This window comes from Dasypus novemcinctus, chromosome 17 (genome assembly GCF_030445035.2).
Source record: "Dasypus novemcinctus isolate mDasNov1 chromosome 17, mDasNov1.1.hap2, whole genome shotgun sequence".
In the NCBI taxonomy this organism is placed as follows: domain Eukaryota; kingdom Metazoa; phylum Chordata; class Mammalia; order Cingulata; family Dasypodidae; genus Dasypus; species Dasypus novemcinctus.
The window spans coordinates 15015165-15031441 of record NC_080689.1 but is presented as its reverse complement, the minus strand read 5'-3'; the positions used below and the strand labels follow the sequence as shown (position 1 = coordinate 15031441).

Below are 16277 nucleotides of genomic sequence, written 5' to 3'. Positions count from 1 at the left end.
CTCTCTGCATCCGTTCACTGCGTGTTCTTCTGTGTCTGCTTGTATTCTTGTCAGCAGCGTTAGGAATCTGTGTCTCTTTTTGTTGCAGCATCTTGCTGCATCAGCACTCCGTGTGCATGATGCCACTCCTGGGCAGGCTGAACTTTCTTCCGTGCAGGGCGGCTCTCCTTACAGGGCATGCTTTTCGCGCAGGGCTCCCCTACACAGGGGACACCCCAGCATGGCATGGCACTCCTTGTGTGCATCAGCACTGCACATGGGCCAGCTCACCACACGGGTCAGGAGGCCCTGGGTTTGAACCCTGGACCTCCCATGTGGTAGGTAGACGCTCTCTCCATTGAGCCAAGTCCAGTGCCCATGAGGAAATTTTTTGAGGAATATGGGGATGGGCAAAATGGGCAGGTTTCCTTTCACCACACAGTACTGCCTGGACCCCTCAAGTGTGAATCCACAATCAGGACAGATTAGAAACCAATGGCCAAATTTAAACTGCCTGCCAAATGACTGGATTGGCTGTTGATACCAAGTTGTCAGCTGACTGAACAAGTAAGACGATTTGCAAATCCAGACTCAGGCTCCGAAAAAGAGAGCCAGTACCAGCCCAAGAAAGCATAGGTGAAGACAATCTTTGCTTCCTCACTATTTTATTAGTACATGTAAAATACTTCAGTACTAGGGTACCAATGACAATGACTGATAGTGAGTCTGAGGAATTGTTACTAAAACATTTTAAAAAGTTTAAAGATGAGTGGATTTTAGTGGGGGAATAAATGGTTTCAAAATTTTCCCTACACAAATCTAATTCAAATGGTCTCCAAAGTGGCTGCAACATGCACAAATACTATAGTGTGATGCCATTTCTAACAAGATTAAAAGAAAGAAAGGCAGAAAAGTAGGTATAGGAACAGAAAAGTAGCACTTATCCGGGGTAAGGTAAGAAAAGTTAGTCAGTTCTCCTTGGAAGTATAAGTGGCTCTGAAAAGAGCTGTTGGCATGTACGCTTAATCAAAATGATTGGCAGCAAGAGGGCTCACTTGACACTGGTGTATTTGGTGACAGCCTTGGTGCCCTCAGATATGGCATGCTTGGCCAGCTCCCTGGGCAGTAGCAGGTTCAAATCCGTCTGAATCTCTCTGGATGAATGCTTGTTGTAGTGTGCCAAGTGCCACCTCGCTCACAATGCACTTGAAGATGTTGTTGACAAATGAGTTCATGATACCCATGGACTTGGACAAGATGCTGGTTGTCAGAGTAGACCTGTTTCAGCACCTTGTACACTTAAACTGAGTAGCTCTTCTTGCAGCTGTGCTAGCACTTCTTGCCATCCTTTTCCTGCACCTTGGTCACTGCCTTCTTGGAGCCCTTCTTCAGGGCTAGGTCCAACTTCGCTGGCCCAGGCATGGTTGCAAGTAACAGTAGAGCAATTGGACCAGGAAACAATGAGCATGGAACTGTATATGTTTTCTTAATATCCTTTATCTCTTTAACCAGATTTTCTTTCAACTTCTTGAATTGATTTAGGAGATTTTTGCGTGATTATCCAGGATTAGTTGTCTTATTAAATTCCTGTGTCTTGTAAGGATGTTTAATATGTTCCTTTGGCTAGGCCATATCTTCTTGTTTTTAGTATGGCTTGTAATTTTTTGCTGATAGCTAGGCATCTGATTATGCTGATGAATTTACTCTGGCAATCGACTTCTCTCTCTTGCCTAGTGGTTTTGTTTCACTGCTCTTCTGTGATTTTTGGCTCAACTTCTTCCAAGTCTTTAAAACTGCCCAGCTTAAGTTATCAAAATAGGGTCAAACACCCACTAATGGGGCACAGATCAGATCCAGGGGATTTAGAAATGAGAGACTACAAAAAGTGGTTTATCTTCTCGCAGTTTCCCATCTGGCACCTGCCAGAAAATGGTGCTCTTCAGAGAATCTTTCCACAGAGGTATCTCTTTGAACCTCCACTTGCCCACAATTCTGGTCTGGCCAAAGCCAAGATTTAAAGTGAGCTCTACTGGCCAAACTCACTGAAGAGAAATCACTACCCACCCTTTGCTGCACCCTCCCTCTTCCCAGGGAGGAAAACATCTGTTCCCCTCAGTTGGCTGCAGTAAGCCATGGGTTTTACCCGGGCTGTTAGCCTTGAGAGTGGGGGATAAGCATCATTCCCAGCTGCAGGAGCTAGTAACTCACAGTTTTCATTTGGCTTCTTCAACTCTCTGTCCCTCACACTCCTGGAGGATGCACAGCACTCTCCTGGTCTGCTGATCCCCAAAGTAGCTACCGCAGGTTTTTACCCTTCCTCCATTGTTTTTGTAAGAGAGCTGAGTCCTGCTTACCTACTATGATGCCTCTTCCCAGAAGTCCCTAACTAGTATTTCTGCTGCAATCATCTCAAAGGTCAATGATTACTATATTTACTAAGTAAAAACATCAGCTAAGAAACATTAACAAATAAATAGATCAATAGGGTATACCAATTAAAATAGCTATACATGCTTCCAGTATCTTGTTTTGGTAGAAACAAAATTAAATCCACTTCAACATGATAAATGTATGAAACGCCTACAGCTAAATCACACTCAAGAATGAAAGGCTGAAAACAGTCTCCTAAGGTCAGGAACAAGATAAGGATGCCCATTTTGATTACTGCTATTCAACATTTTACTAGACGTTCTAATCTGAGCAATTAGGCAGAAATAAAGGGCATCTGACTTGGAAAGGAAGAAAACTCTCTATTAGCAGATGACATGATCCTATATTTAGAAAATCCAAAGGAGTTCACAAGAAGTCACTCAGCTAATAAGCTAACTTGCTAATATATCAGGGTACAAAATCAACACACAAAAACCAATTGTGTTTCTATACACCAGCAAAGAAGAATCTGAAAAGGAAACTAAGAAAACAACTCCATTTACAATATCACCTAACAGAATAAATTATCTAGGCCTACATTTCACCAGGATGTAAAAGATGTGTACACTGAAAACTACAAAACACTGTGAAAAGAAATTAAAGAAGACCTAAATAATGGAAAGACACCTTGTGATCTTGGACTGGAAGATTTAATATCATTAAGCTGTCAAAATTACCCAAAGTGATATAGAGATTCAACGCAATTCTGACCAAAATTCTAGCTGCCTTTTTTTTTTTTTTGTAGAAATGGAAAATCAATGCTCAAATTCATGTGGAACTGCAAGGGACCTCAAATAGTCTAAATCATCTTGAGAAATAAGAAGAAAAGTTGGAGGTCTTCCACTTCCCAATTCAAAATTTAATACAAAGCTACAGTAAGCAAAACAGTGTGGTATTGGGAAGCGGATGTGGCCCAACTGATAGAGCGTCCACCTACCATATAGGGGGTCCAGAGTTCAAACTCAGGGCCTCCTGGCCCATGTGGTGAGCTGGCCCACACACAGTGCTGCCGCACAAGGAGTGCCATGCCGCGCTGGGGTGTCCCCCATGTAGGGGAGCCCCATGCGCAAGGAATGCGCCCTGCAAAGAAAGGTGCCTGCACAAGAAAAGTATAGCCTGACCAGGAGCAGTGCTGCACACACAGAGAGCTGACACAGCAAGATGATGCAAGAAAATGAGACACAGATTCCTGGTGCCACTGAGAATGCAAGCGGACACAGAAGAAGGCACAAGAAATGGACACGAGAGAGCAGACGGAAGGGGTGGAGGGGGTGGGGAAGGGGAGAGAAATAAATCTTTAAAAAATATATAGTGCAGTACTGGTATAAGGATAGACATAAAGATCATAGAATAGAATTCAAAGTCCAGAGATAAACTCTGATATCTATGGCCAACTGATTTTCAACAAGGTGACATGAACACTGAATGGGGAAATACTACTTCAACAAACAGTGCTGGGAATACTAGATACCTTGATACCAAAGAATGAAATTGGACCTCTACACCTCAGACCAGATATAAAACTTAATACGAAATGGACCAACAACCTAAATATTAATGTATGAGCTAAAACAAGCAAAACTCTTAGAAGTAAATATTCACAACTTTCTATTTGGCAAGGGATTTTTAGATATGGCACTAAAAGCACAAGCAACAAAAGAAACAACAGATAAATGTGACTTCATCAAAATAAAAAACCTCTGTGCATCAAAAGTTTCATTATCAAGAACCTAAAAAGAACAGAGAAAATACTTAGAAATCATTTACTGGATAAGCTTTAACATCTAGAACATATAAAGAATTTCTACAACTCAACAGGAAGATAAATAACCCAATTAAAAAATGCAAAGAGGGAAGTGGATGTGGCTGAACTGACTGGGCTCCCCATCTACCATATGGGACGCCCTGGGTTCACTTCCCAGGGCCTCCTTGTGAAGGCAAGCTGGCCTGCGCCCATGGAGAGCTGACAGCCCGTACCTGTGGAGAGCTGTCGCAGGAGGTTATGCAACAAAGGGAGACAAGCAGACACAGAAGAACACACAGCAAATGGACAGAGAGAGCAGAGAGTAAGCAAGCAGCAAGGGGGGGACAAATAAATAAAATGAAATCTCTTTTAAAAAATGCAAAGAGCTTGAATAAACATCTCTCTAAAGAAGGTATCAAACAGCCAATAAGAACATGAAAAGATGTTCAATCGCTGGTCATTTGTGAAATGCAAGCCAAATTCACAATGAGGAGGAGGGGCTCTTGCAGCAGAGTAAGGAGCTCCAAGAGTTAGCTCATCCTACAGTATAGCTAGTAATCTAAATCACCTGTTTGGGGGGCCCAAGCAAACAGAAGGGCAATTCTTCACAGTAAGATTCACTGTTGATTTCTCATCAGAAACCACAGAGGCAAGAAGGCAAAGGTATGATATATTTAAGACACTGAAACAGGAAAACTGCCAGCCAAGAATCTCATATTTGGCAAGAGTGTCTTTCAGAAATGAGGGCAAGTTTAAAATATTCACAGATAAACAGAAAATGAGTCTGTAACCAAGAGACGAGATTTACAGGAACTACTATAGGAAGTGCTACAGTCTAACAAGACAGGAGAGAGAGGCTTGCAAGAGATCTAGAATTGAAGATTATTAACTAAAAGTATTAAAAATGTGGTGAAAATAAGATATGACAGATAAAACTCAAAGGTCAAAATAGGTGAAGTGAGAACTGCCTTTAGAGTAATAACATTGAATGTTAATGGATTAAACTCCCCAATCAAAAGACACAGACTGGAGGAATGGATAAGAAAATATAAGCCCTCTATATACTGTCTACAAGAGATTCACCTTAGACCCAAGGATACAAATAGATTGAAAAGCTAGAAAAAGCTAACTTACATACACAGTAACAAAAACAAAAATAAAAAAACCACTAGATTAGCTATACTTATATTGGATGAAAAAGACTTTAAAAGCAACGCTTTTATAGAGATAAGGACATTATATATTAATAAAAGGGGCAATTCATAGGGAAAAATAACAATCATAAATGCACATAGACTTACCCAGGATACCCCAAATTATATGAGGCAAACACTGACAAAACTGAAGGGAGAAATAGATGTCTCTAAAATAATAGTTGGAGACTTCAATTCACCACTCTCATCAATGGATAGAATAGTTGGGCAGAGAATCAATAAAGAAACTGAGAGCTGGAATAATATGATTAATGAACTAAACCTAAGAGACATATACAGAACACTGCATCCCCAAACAGAAGGGCATGCCTTCTTGTCAAGTGCTCACAGACCTTTCTCAGGAAAGAGCCTATGTTGGGTCTCAATACATTTTAAAAGATGGAACGTATTCAAAGCATTTTCTCTAATCTTAATGGAAGGAAGCTGGAAATCAACCACAGGCAGAAAAAGGGAAAATCACAAATATATGGAGATTAAACAACACACGCTTAAATAATCGATGGGTCAAAGAAGAAATTGCAAGACATATCAGTAAATATCTCTAGATGAGTGAAAACAAGAACACAATATATCAGAATTTATGGTTGCAGCAAAGGCAGTGCTGAGAGGAAAATTTATAGCCCTCAAAGCTTACATTAAAAAAAAGAATAAAGACCTAATATCAAAGATCCACCTACATAACTGGAGGAACTACAAAAAGAACAGCAAACTACTTCCAAAGCAAGCAGATGGACTGAAATAACAAAGATCAGAGCAGAAATAAACGAAATTGAGAATAAAAAAACAACAGAGAGAATTAACAAAACCAAAAGTTGGTTCTTTGAGAAGATTAACAAAATTGACAAACCCTTAGTTAGAATGGCAAAGAAAATGAGAGAAGATGCAAATAAATAAAATCAGAAACAAAAATGGAGATATTTCTACTGACCCCACAGAAATAAAAGAGTCATAAGAGGATACCATGAACAACTGTATGACAACAAACTAGGCAATGTAGATGAAATGGAAAAATTCCTGGGAACATGTGAACAACCTACACTGGCCCTAGAAGAAATAGAAGAACTCAACAAACCAATCACAAATAAAGAGCTTGAAACAGTCATCAAACAATCCCCTAAAATGAAAAGCTCAGTACCAGATGGCTTCACAGGTGAATTCTACCAAGCATTCAAAGAAGATCTAATACCAATCTTACTCAAATCTTCAAAAAATTGAACAGAAAAGAACACTACGAAAATCATACTATGAAGCCAATATCACTAAATACCAAAGCCAAATAAAGATATTCCAAAAAAAGAAAATTACAGGCCCATTTCCCTATTGAATACTCTTCCAAAAATCCTCAACAAAATACTTGCTAATTTAATCCAACAACACATTAAAAGAATGATTCATCATGATCAAATGCGTTTTATACCAGGAATGCAAGGGTGGTTCAATCTAAGAAAATAAATCAGTATACTATACCACATTAATAAATTAAAGAAAAAAAATCACATGATCATCTTGATTGGTGCAGAAAAGGCATTTGACACAATACAGCATCCTTTCTTGATCAAAGCTCTCCAAAATATATGAACTGAAGGAAACTTTCTCAACATGATAAAAGATATATATGAAAAAGCCACAGCTAAGATTGTAATCAATTGTGAAATACTGAAAGCTTTCCCACTGAGATCGAGAAAAAGACAAGGATGCCCACAGTCTCCACTGTTTTCAATATAGTACTAGGGATTCTAGCTAGAGCAATCAGGAAAGAAAAAGAAATAAAAGGCATCCAACTTGGAAGGAAGAAGTAAAACTTTCACTATTCGCAGATGATATGATCTGATCCTACACCTAGAAAGCTCCCCCAAAATCTATAACAAAACTATTAGAGCTGAAAAAAAATGAGTTCAGCAGAGTAGGAGAATACAAGATTAAAACACAAAATTCCATGTTTCTATGTACTAGTAATAAGCAATCTGAGGAAGAACTCAGAAAAAAAAATTCCATTTACAATACAGACTAAAATAACCACTTTAGGAATAACCTTAACCAAGGACACAAAGCATTCATATTTGGAAAACTACAATGCAATGCTAAAAGAAATCAAAGAAGACCTAAATATTTTTTTTAATTATTTATTTTTAAAAATTACATTCAAAAAATATGAGGTCCCATTCAACCCCACCGCCCCCACCCCCCACTCCCCCCACAGCAACACTCTCTCCCATCATCGTGACACATCCATTGCACCTGGTAAGTACATCTCTGAGCATCACTGCACCCCATAGTCAATGGTCCACATCATAGCCCACACTCTCCCACATTCCATCCAGTGGGCCCTGGGGGGGTCTACAATGTCTCATAATTGTCCGTGAAGCACCACCCAGGACAGCTCCACATCCTGAAAACGCCTCCACATCTCATCTCTTCCTCCCATTCCCCAAACCCAGCAGCCACCATGGCTACCCTTCCCACACCCATTCCACATTTTCTCTGTGGACATTGGATTGGTTGTGTTCATTGCACATCTATGTCAAGTGGGGGCTTAGATTCCACATGGATACTGGATGCACTCCTCCTGCTTTCAGTTGTAGACACTCTAGGCTCCATGGTGTGGTGGTTGACCTTCTTCAACTCCATGTTAGCTGAGTGGGGTAAGTCCAATAAATCAAAGTGTAGGAGCTGAAGTCTGTTGAGGCTCTGGGCCTGGGTGTCATATTATCAGTCCAGAGATTCAAATCCCCTAAATATATCTAAAACCCCAGCACCAACTACAATTCCAATAAAGTAGCATGCAAGTCTTGTGAAAAGAGATCCCCTCTGAGTCCAATTCCATCACGCAGAAACACCAGCTCCAAAGAAGGGCCATCTGCCATGGCAGTGAACCCCATCTGCCATGACCATAGAACCTGTGGGTCTCTTTATTCCTCAAAAGAACCAATACCTGGGGTTGTATCTACTTTATCTATCTCTTAGACTCTGCTCAGTTGTGCATAAGGGCATTCCTTCTGACAACCTCCAGACTCTTTTTTAGAGACTCATAGCCTTATATTCTCATTTCTCCTTTCCATTTCCCCCTTACATTAGGTCAAACAGCATTTTGAAGTCATGTTATTATATGTAGACAGGGATATTCTGCTGATCCGTATTGAACCTTTAATTCAAGGTCATTTTCTAGTTGCATCTTCAGCTGGTATGTGGTAGTGATCCCTCGGTGCCAGGGAGGCTCATCCCCGGGTGTCATGTCCCACGCTGGGGGTAATGCACTGCATCTACATGCTGAGTTTGGCTGTGAGAGTGGCCACATTTGAGTAACATGAAGGCTGTTAGGAGGAAACTCCCAGGCACAGTGCTACTCTAGGCCTTATTCTTATTGCAGGTGTATAGGCTCAAAAGCATAAGAAGACCTAAATAAATGAAAAAACATTCTGTGTTCCTGGATTAGATGACTAGATATCGTTAAGATATCAATTCGACCCAAACTGATATAGATTCAATGCAATCCAGATTAAAAATTCCAATAGCCTTTTTAAAAGAAATGGAAAACCCAATTATCAAATTTATTTGGAAGGGTAATGACCCTGAACAGCCAGAAACATCTTAAAAAAGGAAGAACAAAATTGGAGGATTCTCATTTCCAGACTTTAAATCATATTACCTAGCTACAGTGATAAAAACAGCATAGTACTGGCATAAAAATAGTCATATTGACCAATAGAACCAAGATGACAGCTCAGAAATAGACCCTCACATCTATGGTGACATGATTTTTGACAAGATGTCAAGATTAACCAGTTAGAATAGTCTATTTAATAAATGATGCTGGGAAATTTGGATATCCACATCCAAAAGAAAGAAAAAGGGACCCTATCTCACACCTTGTAGCAGTTTGATAGAATTGATGAATTTCAAAAAGAAATATTGGACTATGCTTATAATCTGATCTGTACCTGGGCATGACTGACTTATGATTAGGGCATTGAGTCCCCACCCACCAAGGGGACTCAATGATAAAAGGCATGGCAAAGAACAGAGTTGGGGGCTTTTAATGCTGAAGTTTTGATGTTGGAGTTTGATGCTGAAGATAAAGCTGGAGCCCCAGGAAGTCAGCACATAGAGGAAAGAGAAGCCAGCACCAGGAAGGAAGGAACCTTGAGTCCAGAGAAAAGCAAGCCCCAGGAACGTAGGAACCCAGGAAGCCTGAACCCTCACAGACCTATGCAGCCATCTTGTTCCAAATAGATTTTGGTGAGGGAAGTAACTTATACTTTATGGCCTAGTATCTGTAAGTTCCTACCCCAAATAAATACCCTTTATTAAAACCAACCAATTTCTGGTATTTTGCATCAGCACCCCTTTGGCTGACTAATACATACTTTATACAAAAATTAACTCAAAATGGATCAAAGACATAAATATAAACGCTAGAACCATAAAACTCCTAGCAGAAAATGTGAAACATCTTCAAGACCTGGTGGTAGATTCTTAAATCTTACACCGAAAGCACAAGCAACAAAAGAAAAAATGGATAAGTGGTACCTCCTCAAACACTTTTGTGATTCAAAGGACTTTGTAAAGAAGGTGAAAAGGTGGCCCTCTTGATGGGAGAAAGCTTTTGGAAAACATATATCCAATATGGATCTGACTTCCATGCTACACAAAGAGATATACATCCCACAAGCAAAGAGCAAACAATCCAATTTTAAAATGGGCAAAGACTTAAATAGATATTTCTCAAAAAGGAAATACATACAGCAAAAAAGCATGATAACATGTTCAGTGTCACTAGCTATTAGGGAAATGCAAATCAAATTACAAAGAGATATCATCCCACACTTAATAGAATGGCCATTATTTAAAAAAACAAACAAACTAGAAAACAAGTGCTAGAGAGGATGTGGAGAAGTAAGAACACTCCTTCACTGTTGGTGGTAATGTAGAATGGTGCAGCCTCATAGAAGATAGTTTGGCAGTTCCTCAGGATGTTAAATATAGAACTACTTTTTGATCTGACAATCCCTCTAATAGGAATATATCCAGAATTGAAAACAGTGATGCGAGCAGACAATCACACACCAATGCCCATAGCAGTCTTATTCAAAATTGCCAAAAGATAGAAAAAACCCAATTGTCCATCAACCCATGAATGAACAAAACGTGGTACATACATACAATGGAACACTGTGCTTCTGTAAGAAGAAATTAAATTGGGACAATATGACAGTATAGGTGAACCTTGAGAGTATCATGCTGAGTGAAATAAGCCAGATACAATAAGACAAATAGTGTATAGTCTGGCTAATATGAACTAAATATGAAAAATAAATACATGGAGTTAAAATCTAGAGTAAATACTGGGAGATAGGATGAGGGCTGAGAAGGGGTACTAATGCTTAATATATGTAGACTTTTAAGTATCTGAATGTAAATGTGTGGAAATGGATAGATTTGATGGTAACACATTACAGTGAGTATAACTAACAGAGCTGGTTTATAAATGGGATTATGGCTGAAAGGGGTATTCTAGGGACATTAAGTGTCAATTGAAAGAAATCTAAAGAATAATCTAGGGACTGAATAACAGTGAACTTGGAGATGGATGAATATCTGGTAATAGTACAAATATAAAAACGTTCTTCTATGAACTACAACAAATATACATCACTATTACAAGGTGGTAAGAATATGGTGATGTATGGGAAAAATAAAATTAACATAACCTACAGATTATAGTTAATAGCAATACTGTAATATTCTTGCATCAAGCATCAAAGAAGGTATTTTATCAATGCTCTGGGTCAATAATGGGGGGTATGGGATTTTTTTCTTTTAGACTAAGGAAAATGCTCAAAAATTTACTGAGGTGATGACTGCACAACTCTATGATTAAAGTGAGAGCCACTTAGTATACACCTTGGATAGACTGTATAAGGCATGGAACTATATAACACAATGAACCATGTGGTAGAAGATAGACGGTGATTAACAGTACAAACATGAGAGTGTTCTCTCATGAACTATACCATATGTATAATACTAATACATGGTGTTAATAATAGGGAATATTTGGAAAAAGTATACCAAATATATGCTATGGACCAGAGTTAATAGTTGGATGATATTCTTTCATAATCTGTAACAAATGTTACATGACAATAAAGTTTTGATGAAGGAGTGATATATGGGAATTCTGCACATTATGTATGATTGTTTCGTATACTCACAACTTCTCTAATAAAAAATACATTTAAAAAAACTGAAAGCTGGAAATCTAATAGATAATTGTACATCATGCTCTTAAGAGCATTATTTATAGCATCCAAAAGGTGGGAACAACCCAAGTGACTGTCAACAGATGAATGGATAAACAAAATGTGCTATATAAATAAAATGGAATGTTATTCAGCCATAAAAAGGAATGAAGTAATGATACATGCCACAACATGGATGAACCCTGAAACCATGATGGTAATTAAATTAAGACAGTCAGGGAAGCAGACTTGGCCCAGTGGTTAGGGCATTCATCTACCACATGGGAGGACCGAAGTTCAAACCCCGGGCCTTCTTGACCCGTGTGGAGCTGGCCCACGTGCAGTGCCAATGCCCACAAGGAGTGCCGTGCCACACAGGGGTGTCCCCCACGTAGGGGAGCCCCATGCACAAGGAGTGCACCCCGTAAGGAGAGCTGCCCAGTGCAAAAGAAAGTATAGCCTGCCCAAGAATGGTGCCACACACACGGAGAGAAGACACAGCAAGATGACACAACAAAAAGAAACACAGATTCCTGTGCCGCTGACAATAGAAGCGGACAAAGAAGACAATGCAGCAAACAGACACAAAATGGGGAGGGGGATGGGAGAGAAATTAATAAATAAATCTTAAAAAAAAAATTTAAGACAGACACAAAAGGATAAATATTCCACTTGTATGAAGTATCTAGAATAAGAAAATTCATAGTCAGAAAGTAGATTAGAGGTTACCAAGAGCAATGAAGAGTTATTGCCTAATGGATACAGTTTGTTTGGATAATGAAAAAGTTTTGTTAATGAATGGAGTTGATGGCAGCATAACATTTTAAATGTAATAATAGCACTGAATGGTACACCTAAAATGGTTAAAATGAGCTTTTATGTGTTACCACAATAAAAAAAATTAAACACTTAGTTACAAATTACCATATGAAGTTCCCATCCACCCAATCCCATAGCATAATTATTTTTTTAGCACATTTATTTGATAAATTCCTCCTCTAGTGCAGTAATTATTATCCTAATAACTTGTAAAAGTTTATGCCCCAAAAATATAGCAATTAGTTCTCTTTACCCAACACACTGACTTCTTACAATTACACAAGAAATTGTGATTACTATTAGTCCATTAACAGACAGAAAAAAGTTTAGTATCACAAGATATTTGGCACTAGCCATAAGTCTAAACAAAATATTTTCTTTCTTTTTATATTCCCTTCTAAATTAAATCTCTTAAAACTCCCCAAAATACAAAATACTCTATTGGCTTACCTGAGTAGGTCAGAGATCTTTTCTTACATTTAGCCTGATCAAAATCATACTAAAAAAAAAAAAAGAAAAATCATATTTTATATTTGTATACTAAGAATTAACTTATTCTCAAAATTAGTCCTCATAAATTATATATTAATTACAAAGATAAGAGGAGAGAAAACCTAGTAGGCACTACTTCAACTAAGTGAAATGTTAAAGTTAACATTACTAACAATGGGACAAACCAACATCTTGTGCCTTAGAAAGCCAGACATCACTCATGAATATATTCCTACCAAAATGCACAATCTGGATCTAATCATGAGATAGCTATCAGACAAATTCAAATTGAGAACATTCAAGCACTGCTCTCAAAAAGCACTGCTATTAAAGGCAAAGAAAGGCTAAGAAACTATTCCAGATTAAAGGCAATAAAAGAGAATTAAGCGCAATGCACATTTTTTGGATTGGATCTGGACTAGGAAAAGTTTTCTATAAAGGACATTACTGAAATTTGAATAAACTTCCGGACAAATTTACTGTGGTTATATATGAGAATGACCTATTAGGAAAAATACACTTAAGAATTTATATTTGGGGGTAAAAGGGAATAATGTTTGCAAATTATTCTCAAATAGTTCAGGGGGAAAAAAAATGTGTGTGTGTGTGGAGAAGGGAGAGGGAGATAAATAGAGGGAATTGTAAAGCAAATGTGACAAGATGTTAAAAATTGGTGAATTCACGTGAAAGGTATAAGGGAGTTCTTTGTACTATTTTTTCTGTAAGCCTGAAATTATTTCAAAATAAGAAGCTTACAAAATTAATTAATTTTTAAAACTCAATTCACTGTAAATAAAAGTTCAAAAATCCAAGCTTTGTGTAAGCACAATCTTTAAAATTTTATGAGGGGATTTTCTCCTCATAGAAAACTTGTTTTTCCTATGTGACAAATATTTGCCAAACACAGGGATATGTACAAAATTGTGGTCACAAATTACTTTTCTCCCACTAACTAAATTTCACCAGACCTTTTTTCTGCGTGCGGTATGCACAATGCTTTTTCTAAACTTTTAAATGCCACGAGGAGAGTTGGATAGAGTTTTCCTTTGGTCTTCAAGCTGTCAGTTAAAGCCTACTGGGGAAAGCGGCTACAGGTACTCCGATCCATGGTCACCTACAGCCTCGGTGCCCAAACACACAGGGACACTGCTACGAATGAATCCTGCTGACTCTAAAGGACCGCCAGCTCCAAAGAGCCTCAGACTTGCGGCCGCCGTCCCGAAGAGTAGGCGGCGAAAGCAAGGACCGAGGCTCCGGGACAGGGAAGAGGGAGAGGCGGCGGTCTCACCTCGGCGGGGCAACTGCCCCCTAGTCCGTAGCGGCTTTTGAGACGCTCTACTTCGAAATCTTGACCAGGAGGCTTGACCAACCTGGGTTCCATGACTGGCTGTGGTCACCGTTGTCTCCCCGGGAACAGCGTACAAAACCGCCGCGAGTCGGGCAGGAGGTGGAGCTCGCGGCGGCGGAAGTGCGTCATGACGCAGAACGCATCCCCGCCCCCTCCCAGACTCTCAGCTTCGCGGCGGCACCTGGCGGCGCTTCTGACCTTAACGTTACGGTCTAGGTCTAATTTTAGCTATATGGCCCCTGGCGCTGCCCCATCGCTGGAAAGAACGTAAATCATATCCGTAGAGTGAAGAAAAACGACTCGGCTTGTCACAATGTACCGTTAGAAATTCGCCACCTTCTCAGGTAACCTGTGTGTTTCGTGTGTAAGTGGGAATGCCTACATTATAAAAGGACTTGAGGTCACCTAAGATGGTCCAAACCTGACTGGTAGCATCATCTAACTTGCCTAGAATATATTTAACATATATTTAGTTTCTGTATGTCCATACCACAATACACTTGCTTTTAAATCTGACCTAACTGTATTAAATATATATAAATGGAGAAAATAAATTGCAGAATTAGTAACACAGAAATTTCGAAGATTATCTCACTTCTCTTGCATTGGCCTCTCTCCCATAGGTTAAAATGTGTTATAACAGTTAAAGTAGCAGTAGAATGTAACCTCTGTAAGCTTGCACTTGTTTTTGTTTACACCTGTCTCCTGTGACTAGCACTTAGTAAGTGCTCAATAAATATTTACTGGCATGTTACTGCAACCCAAAAACTTATGTTAGGGGGACCACCTGCTTCCCACATGGGAGGTCTCAGGTTTGGTCCTCGGTGCCTCCTTAAAAACAAAAACAAGGAAAATGCTAACTCAGGGGAGCCATGTATATAGCTCAGTGATTGGGTGACAGCTTCCCACATAAGAGGTCCCAGGTTCAATCCCCAGCCCCGGGTATCTCAAAAAATAAGAAAAACAAAAACAAAAAAAATACCCTATGTTAGACACTGATTAAAGGAAATAACTGTTTAATCACTTAACTTAGCTAACTTATACAGTTACAGTACTGCAACACTTTATTTTTCTAGATTGTTCAACTGCATGCCTGGACTAACAACTCCTAAATTCTCTGAATTGTTTTTAAAGTCCTCAAATGCTCAAATTTTGTAAGACCAATACTTAAAGTAGCTTTTGTCTCCAAGTTTAAACCAATACATTTTGCCATCAAGTATTACTTAAAGCATACAAATAATGAATTTCCTTATATCCTAATTTTTAAGCAGAGTTTAGTGAGACTATAAAATCCAGCCAATTAATTTTTTGGCTTTGGGTTTATGCCACATCAACAGTTAATTAGTAAAGTTAGAGAAAACCACACAGGTTTTTCCTAGACTGTGACAAAAGTTTTGTTTTTTTTTAAATAAATTCCTCAAACAACTTTTAATTTAGATCATGGTTTTTCACCATTACAAGTAAGGGAAACAAGGTGTCATATAGTGTGATTTTAATGTATGCATCCTTGGAATACTTACATTGGAAAAGCCAGTTTACATGCATTTTTTTTGTCATTGTTAGAAGTTGTTTTTTTTCCTGTTAGAAGTTTTGTGTTTTAATTCATAACTTTATGAATTAAAGTTCATAAAGTTCATTTGTTTGCTTGAAAGTATTTAAAAATATCCTAAAATGCCCTAGCATTTACTAAATTTACTGATCTATTCTGAAATCATGACAAAGACAGCTGTCTTGGCTGAAAAGTCACAACACACTACGTCAACTTAATGTTACAAGAGTTTCTAAAGAAGCAAATTCAAAATACTAAATGTGCACATATAAGAAGTCTGTGGTTTTAAGGTTCAAGTAGTTCAATTAATGTTTGGAGTGATTTGTGGCCAAGTGGCCTTACGGTGTTTGCATCACTTATTACCCACACAAAACCACCTCCCCCTCATTTGGCTGGTGGTTGAATAGCAATAAAGAGATACCCTATTTATAAATTCCCAAAAAATGGAATAATTATCCCCTAC

The 16277-nt window shown here is 38.6% G+C and overlaps 1 protein-coding gene across 4 annotated transcripts in view; it reads right to left on the bottom strand.

Annotated features, from left to right (window-relative positions):
• CCDC138 (coiled-coil domain containing 138) overlaps positions 1 to 14359 on the bottom strand; it is a 105647-nt gene extending 91288 nt beyond the window's left edge. For all 4 annotated transcript variants that reach the window (XM_004476912.2, XM_012518976.2, XM_004476913.2 and 1 more), the window contains exons 1-2: positions 14206 to 14359; positions 12876 to 12924 (exon numbers count right to left, since the gene is read on the bottom strand). In XM_004476912.2, the coding sequence (XP_004476969.1) occupies positions 12876 to 12924; positions 14206 to 14298 (142 nt within the window). In that variant the 5' untranslated portion in view covers positions 14299 to 14359. The remainder of the gene's footprint in view (positions 1 to 12875; positions 12925 to 14205) is intronic.
• Between the last annotated feature and the right edge of the window lie 1918 nt (positions 14360 to 16277).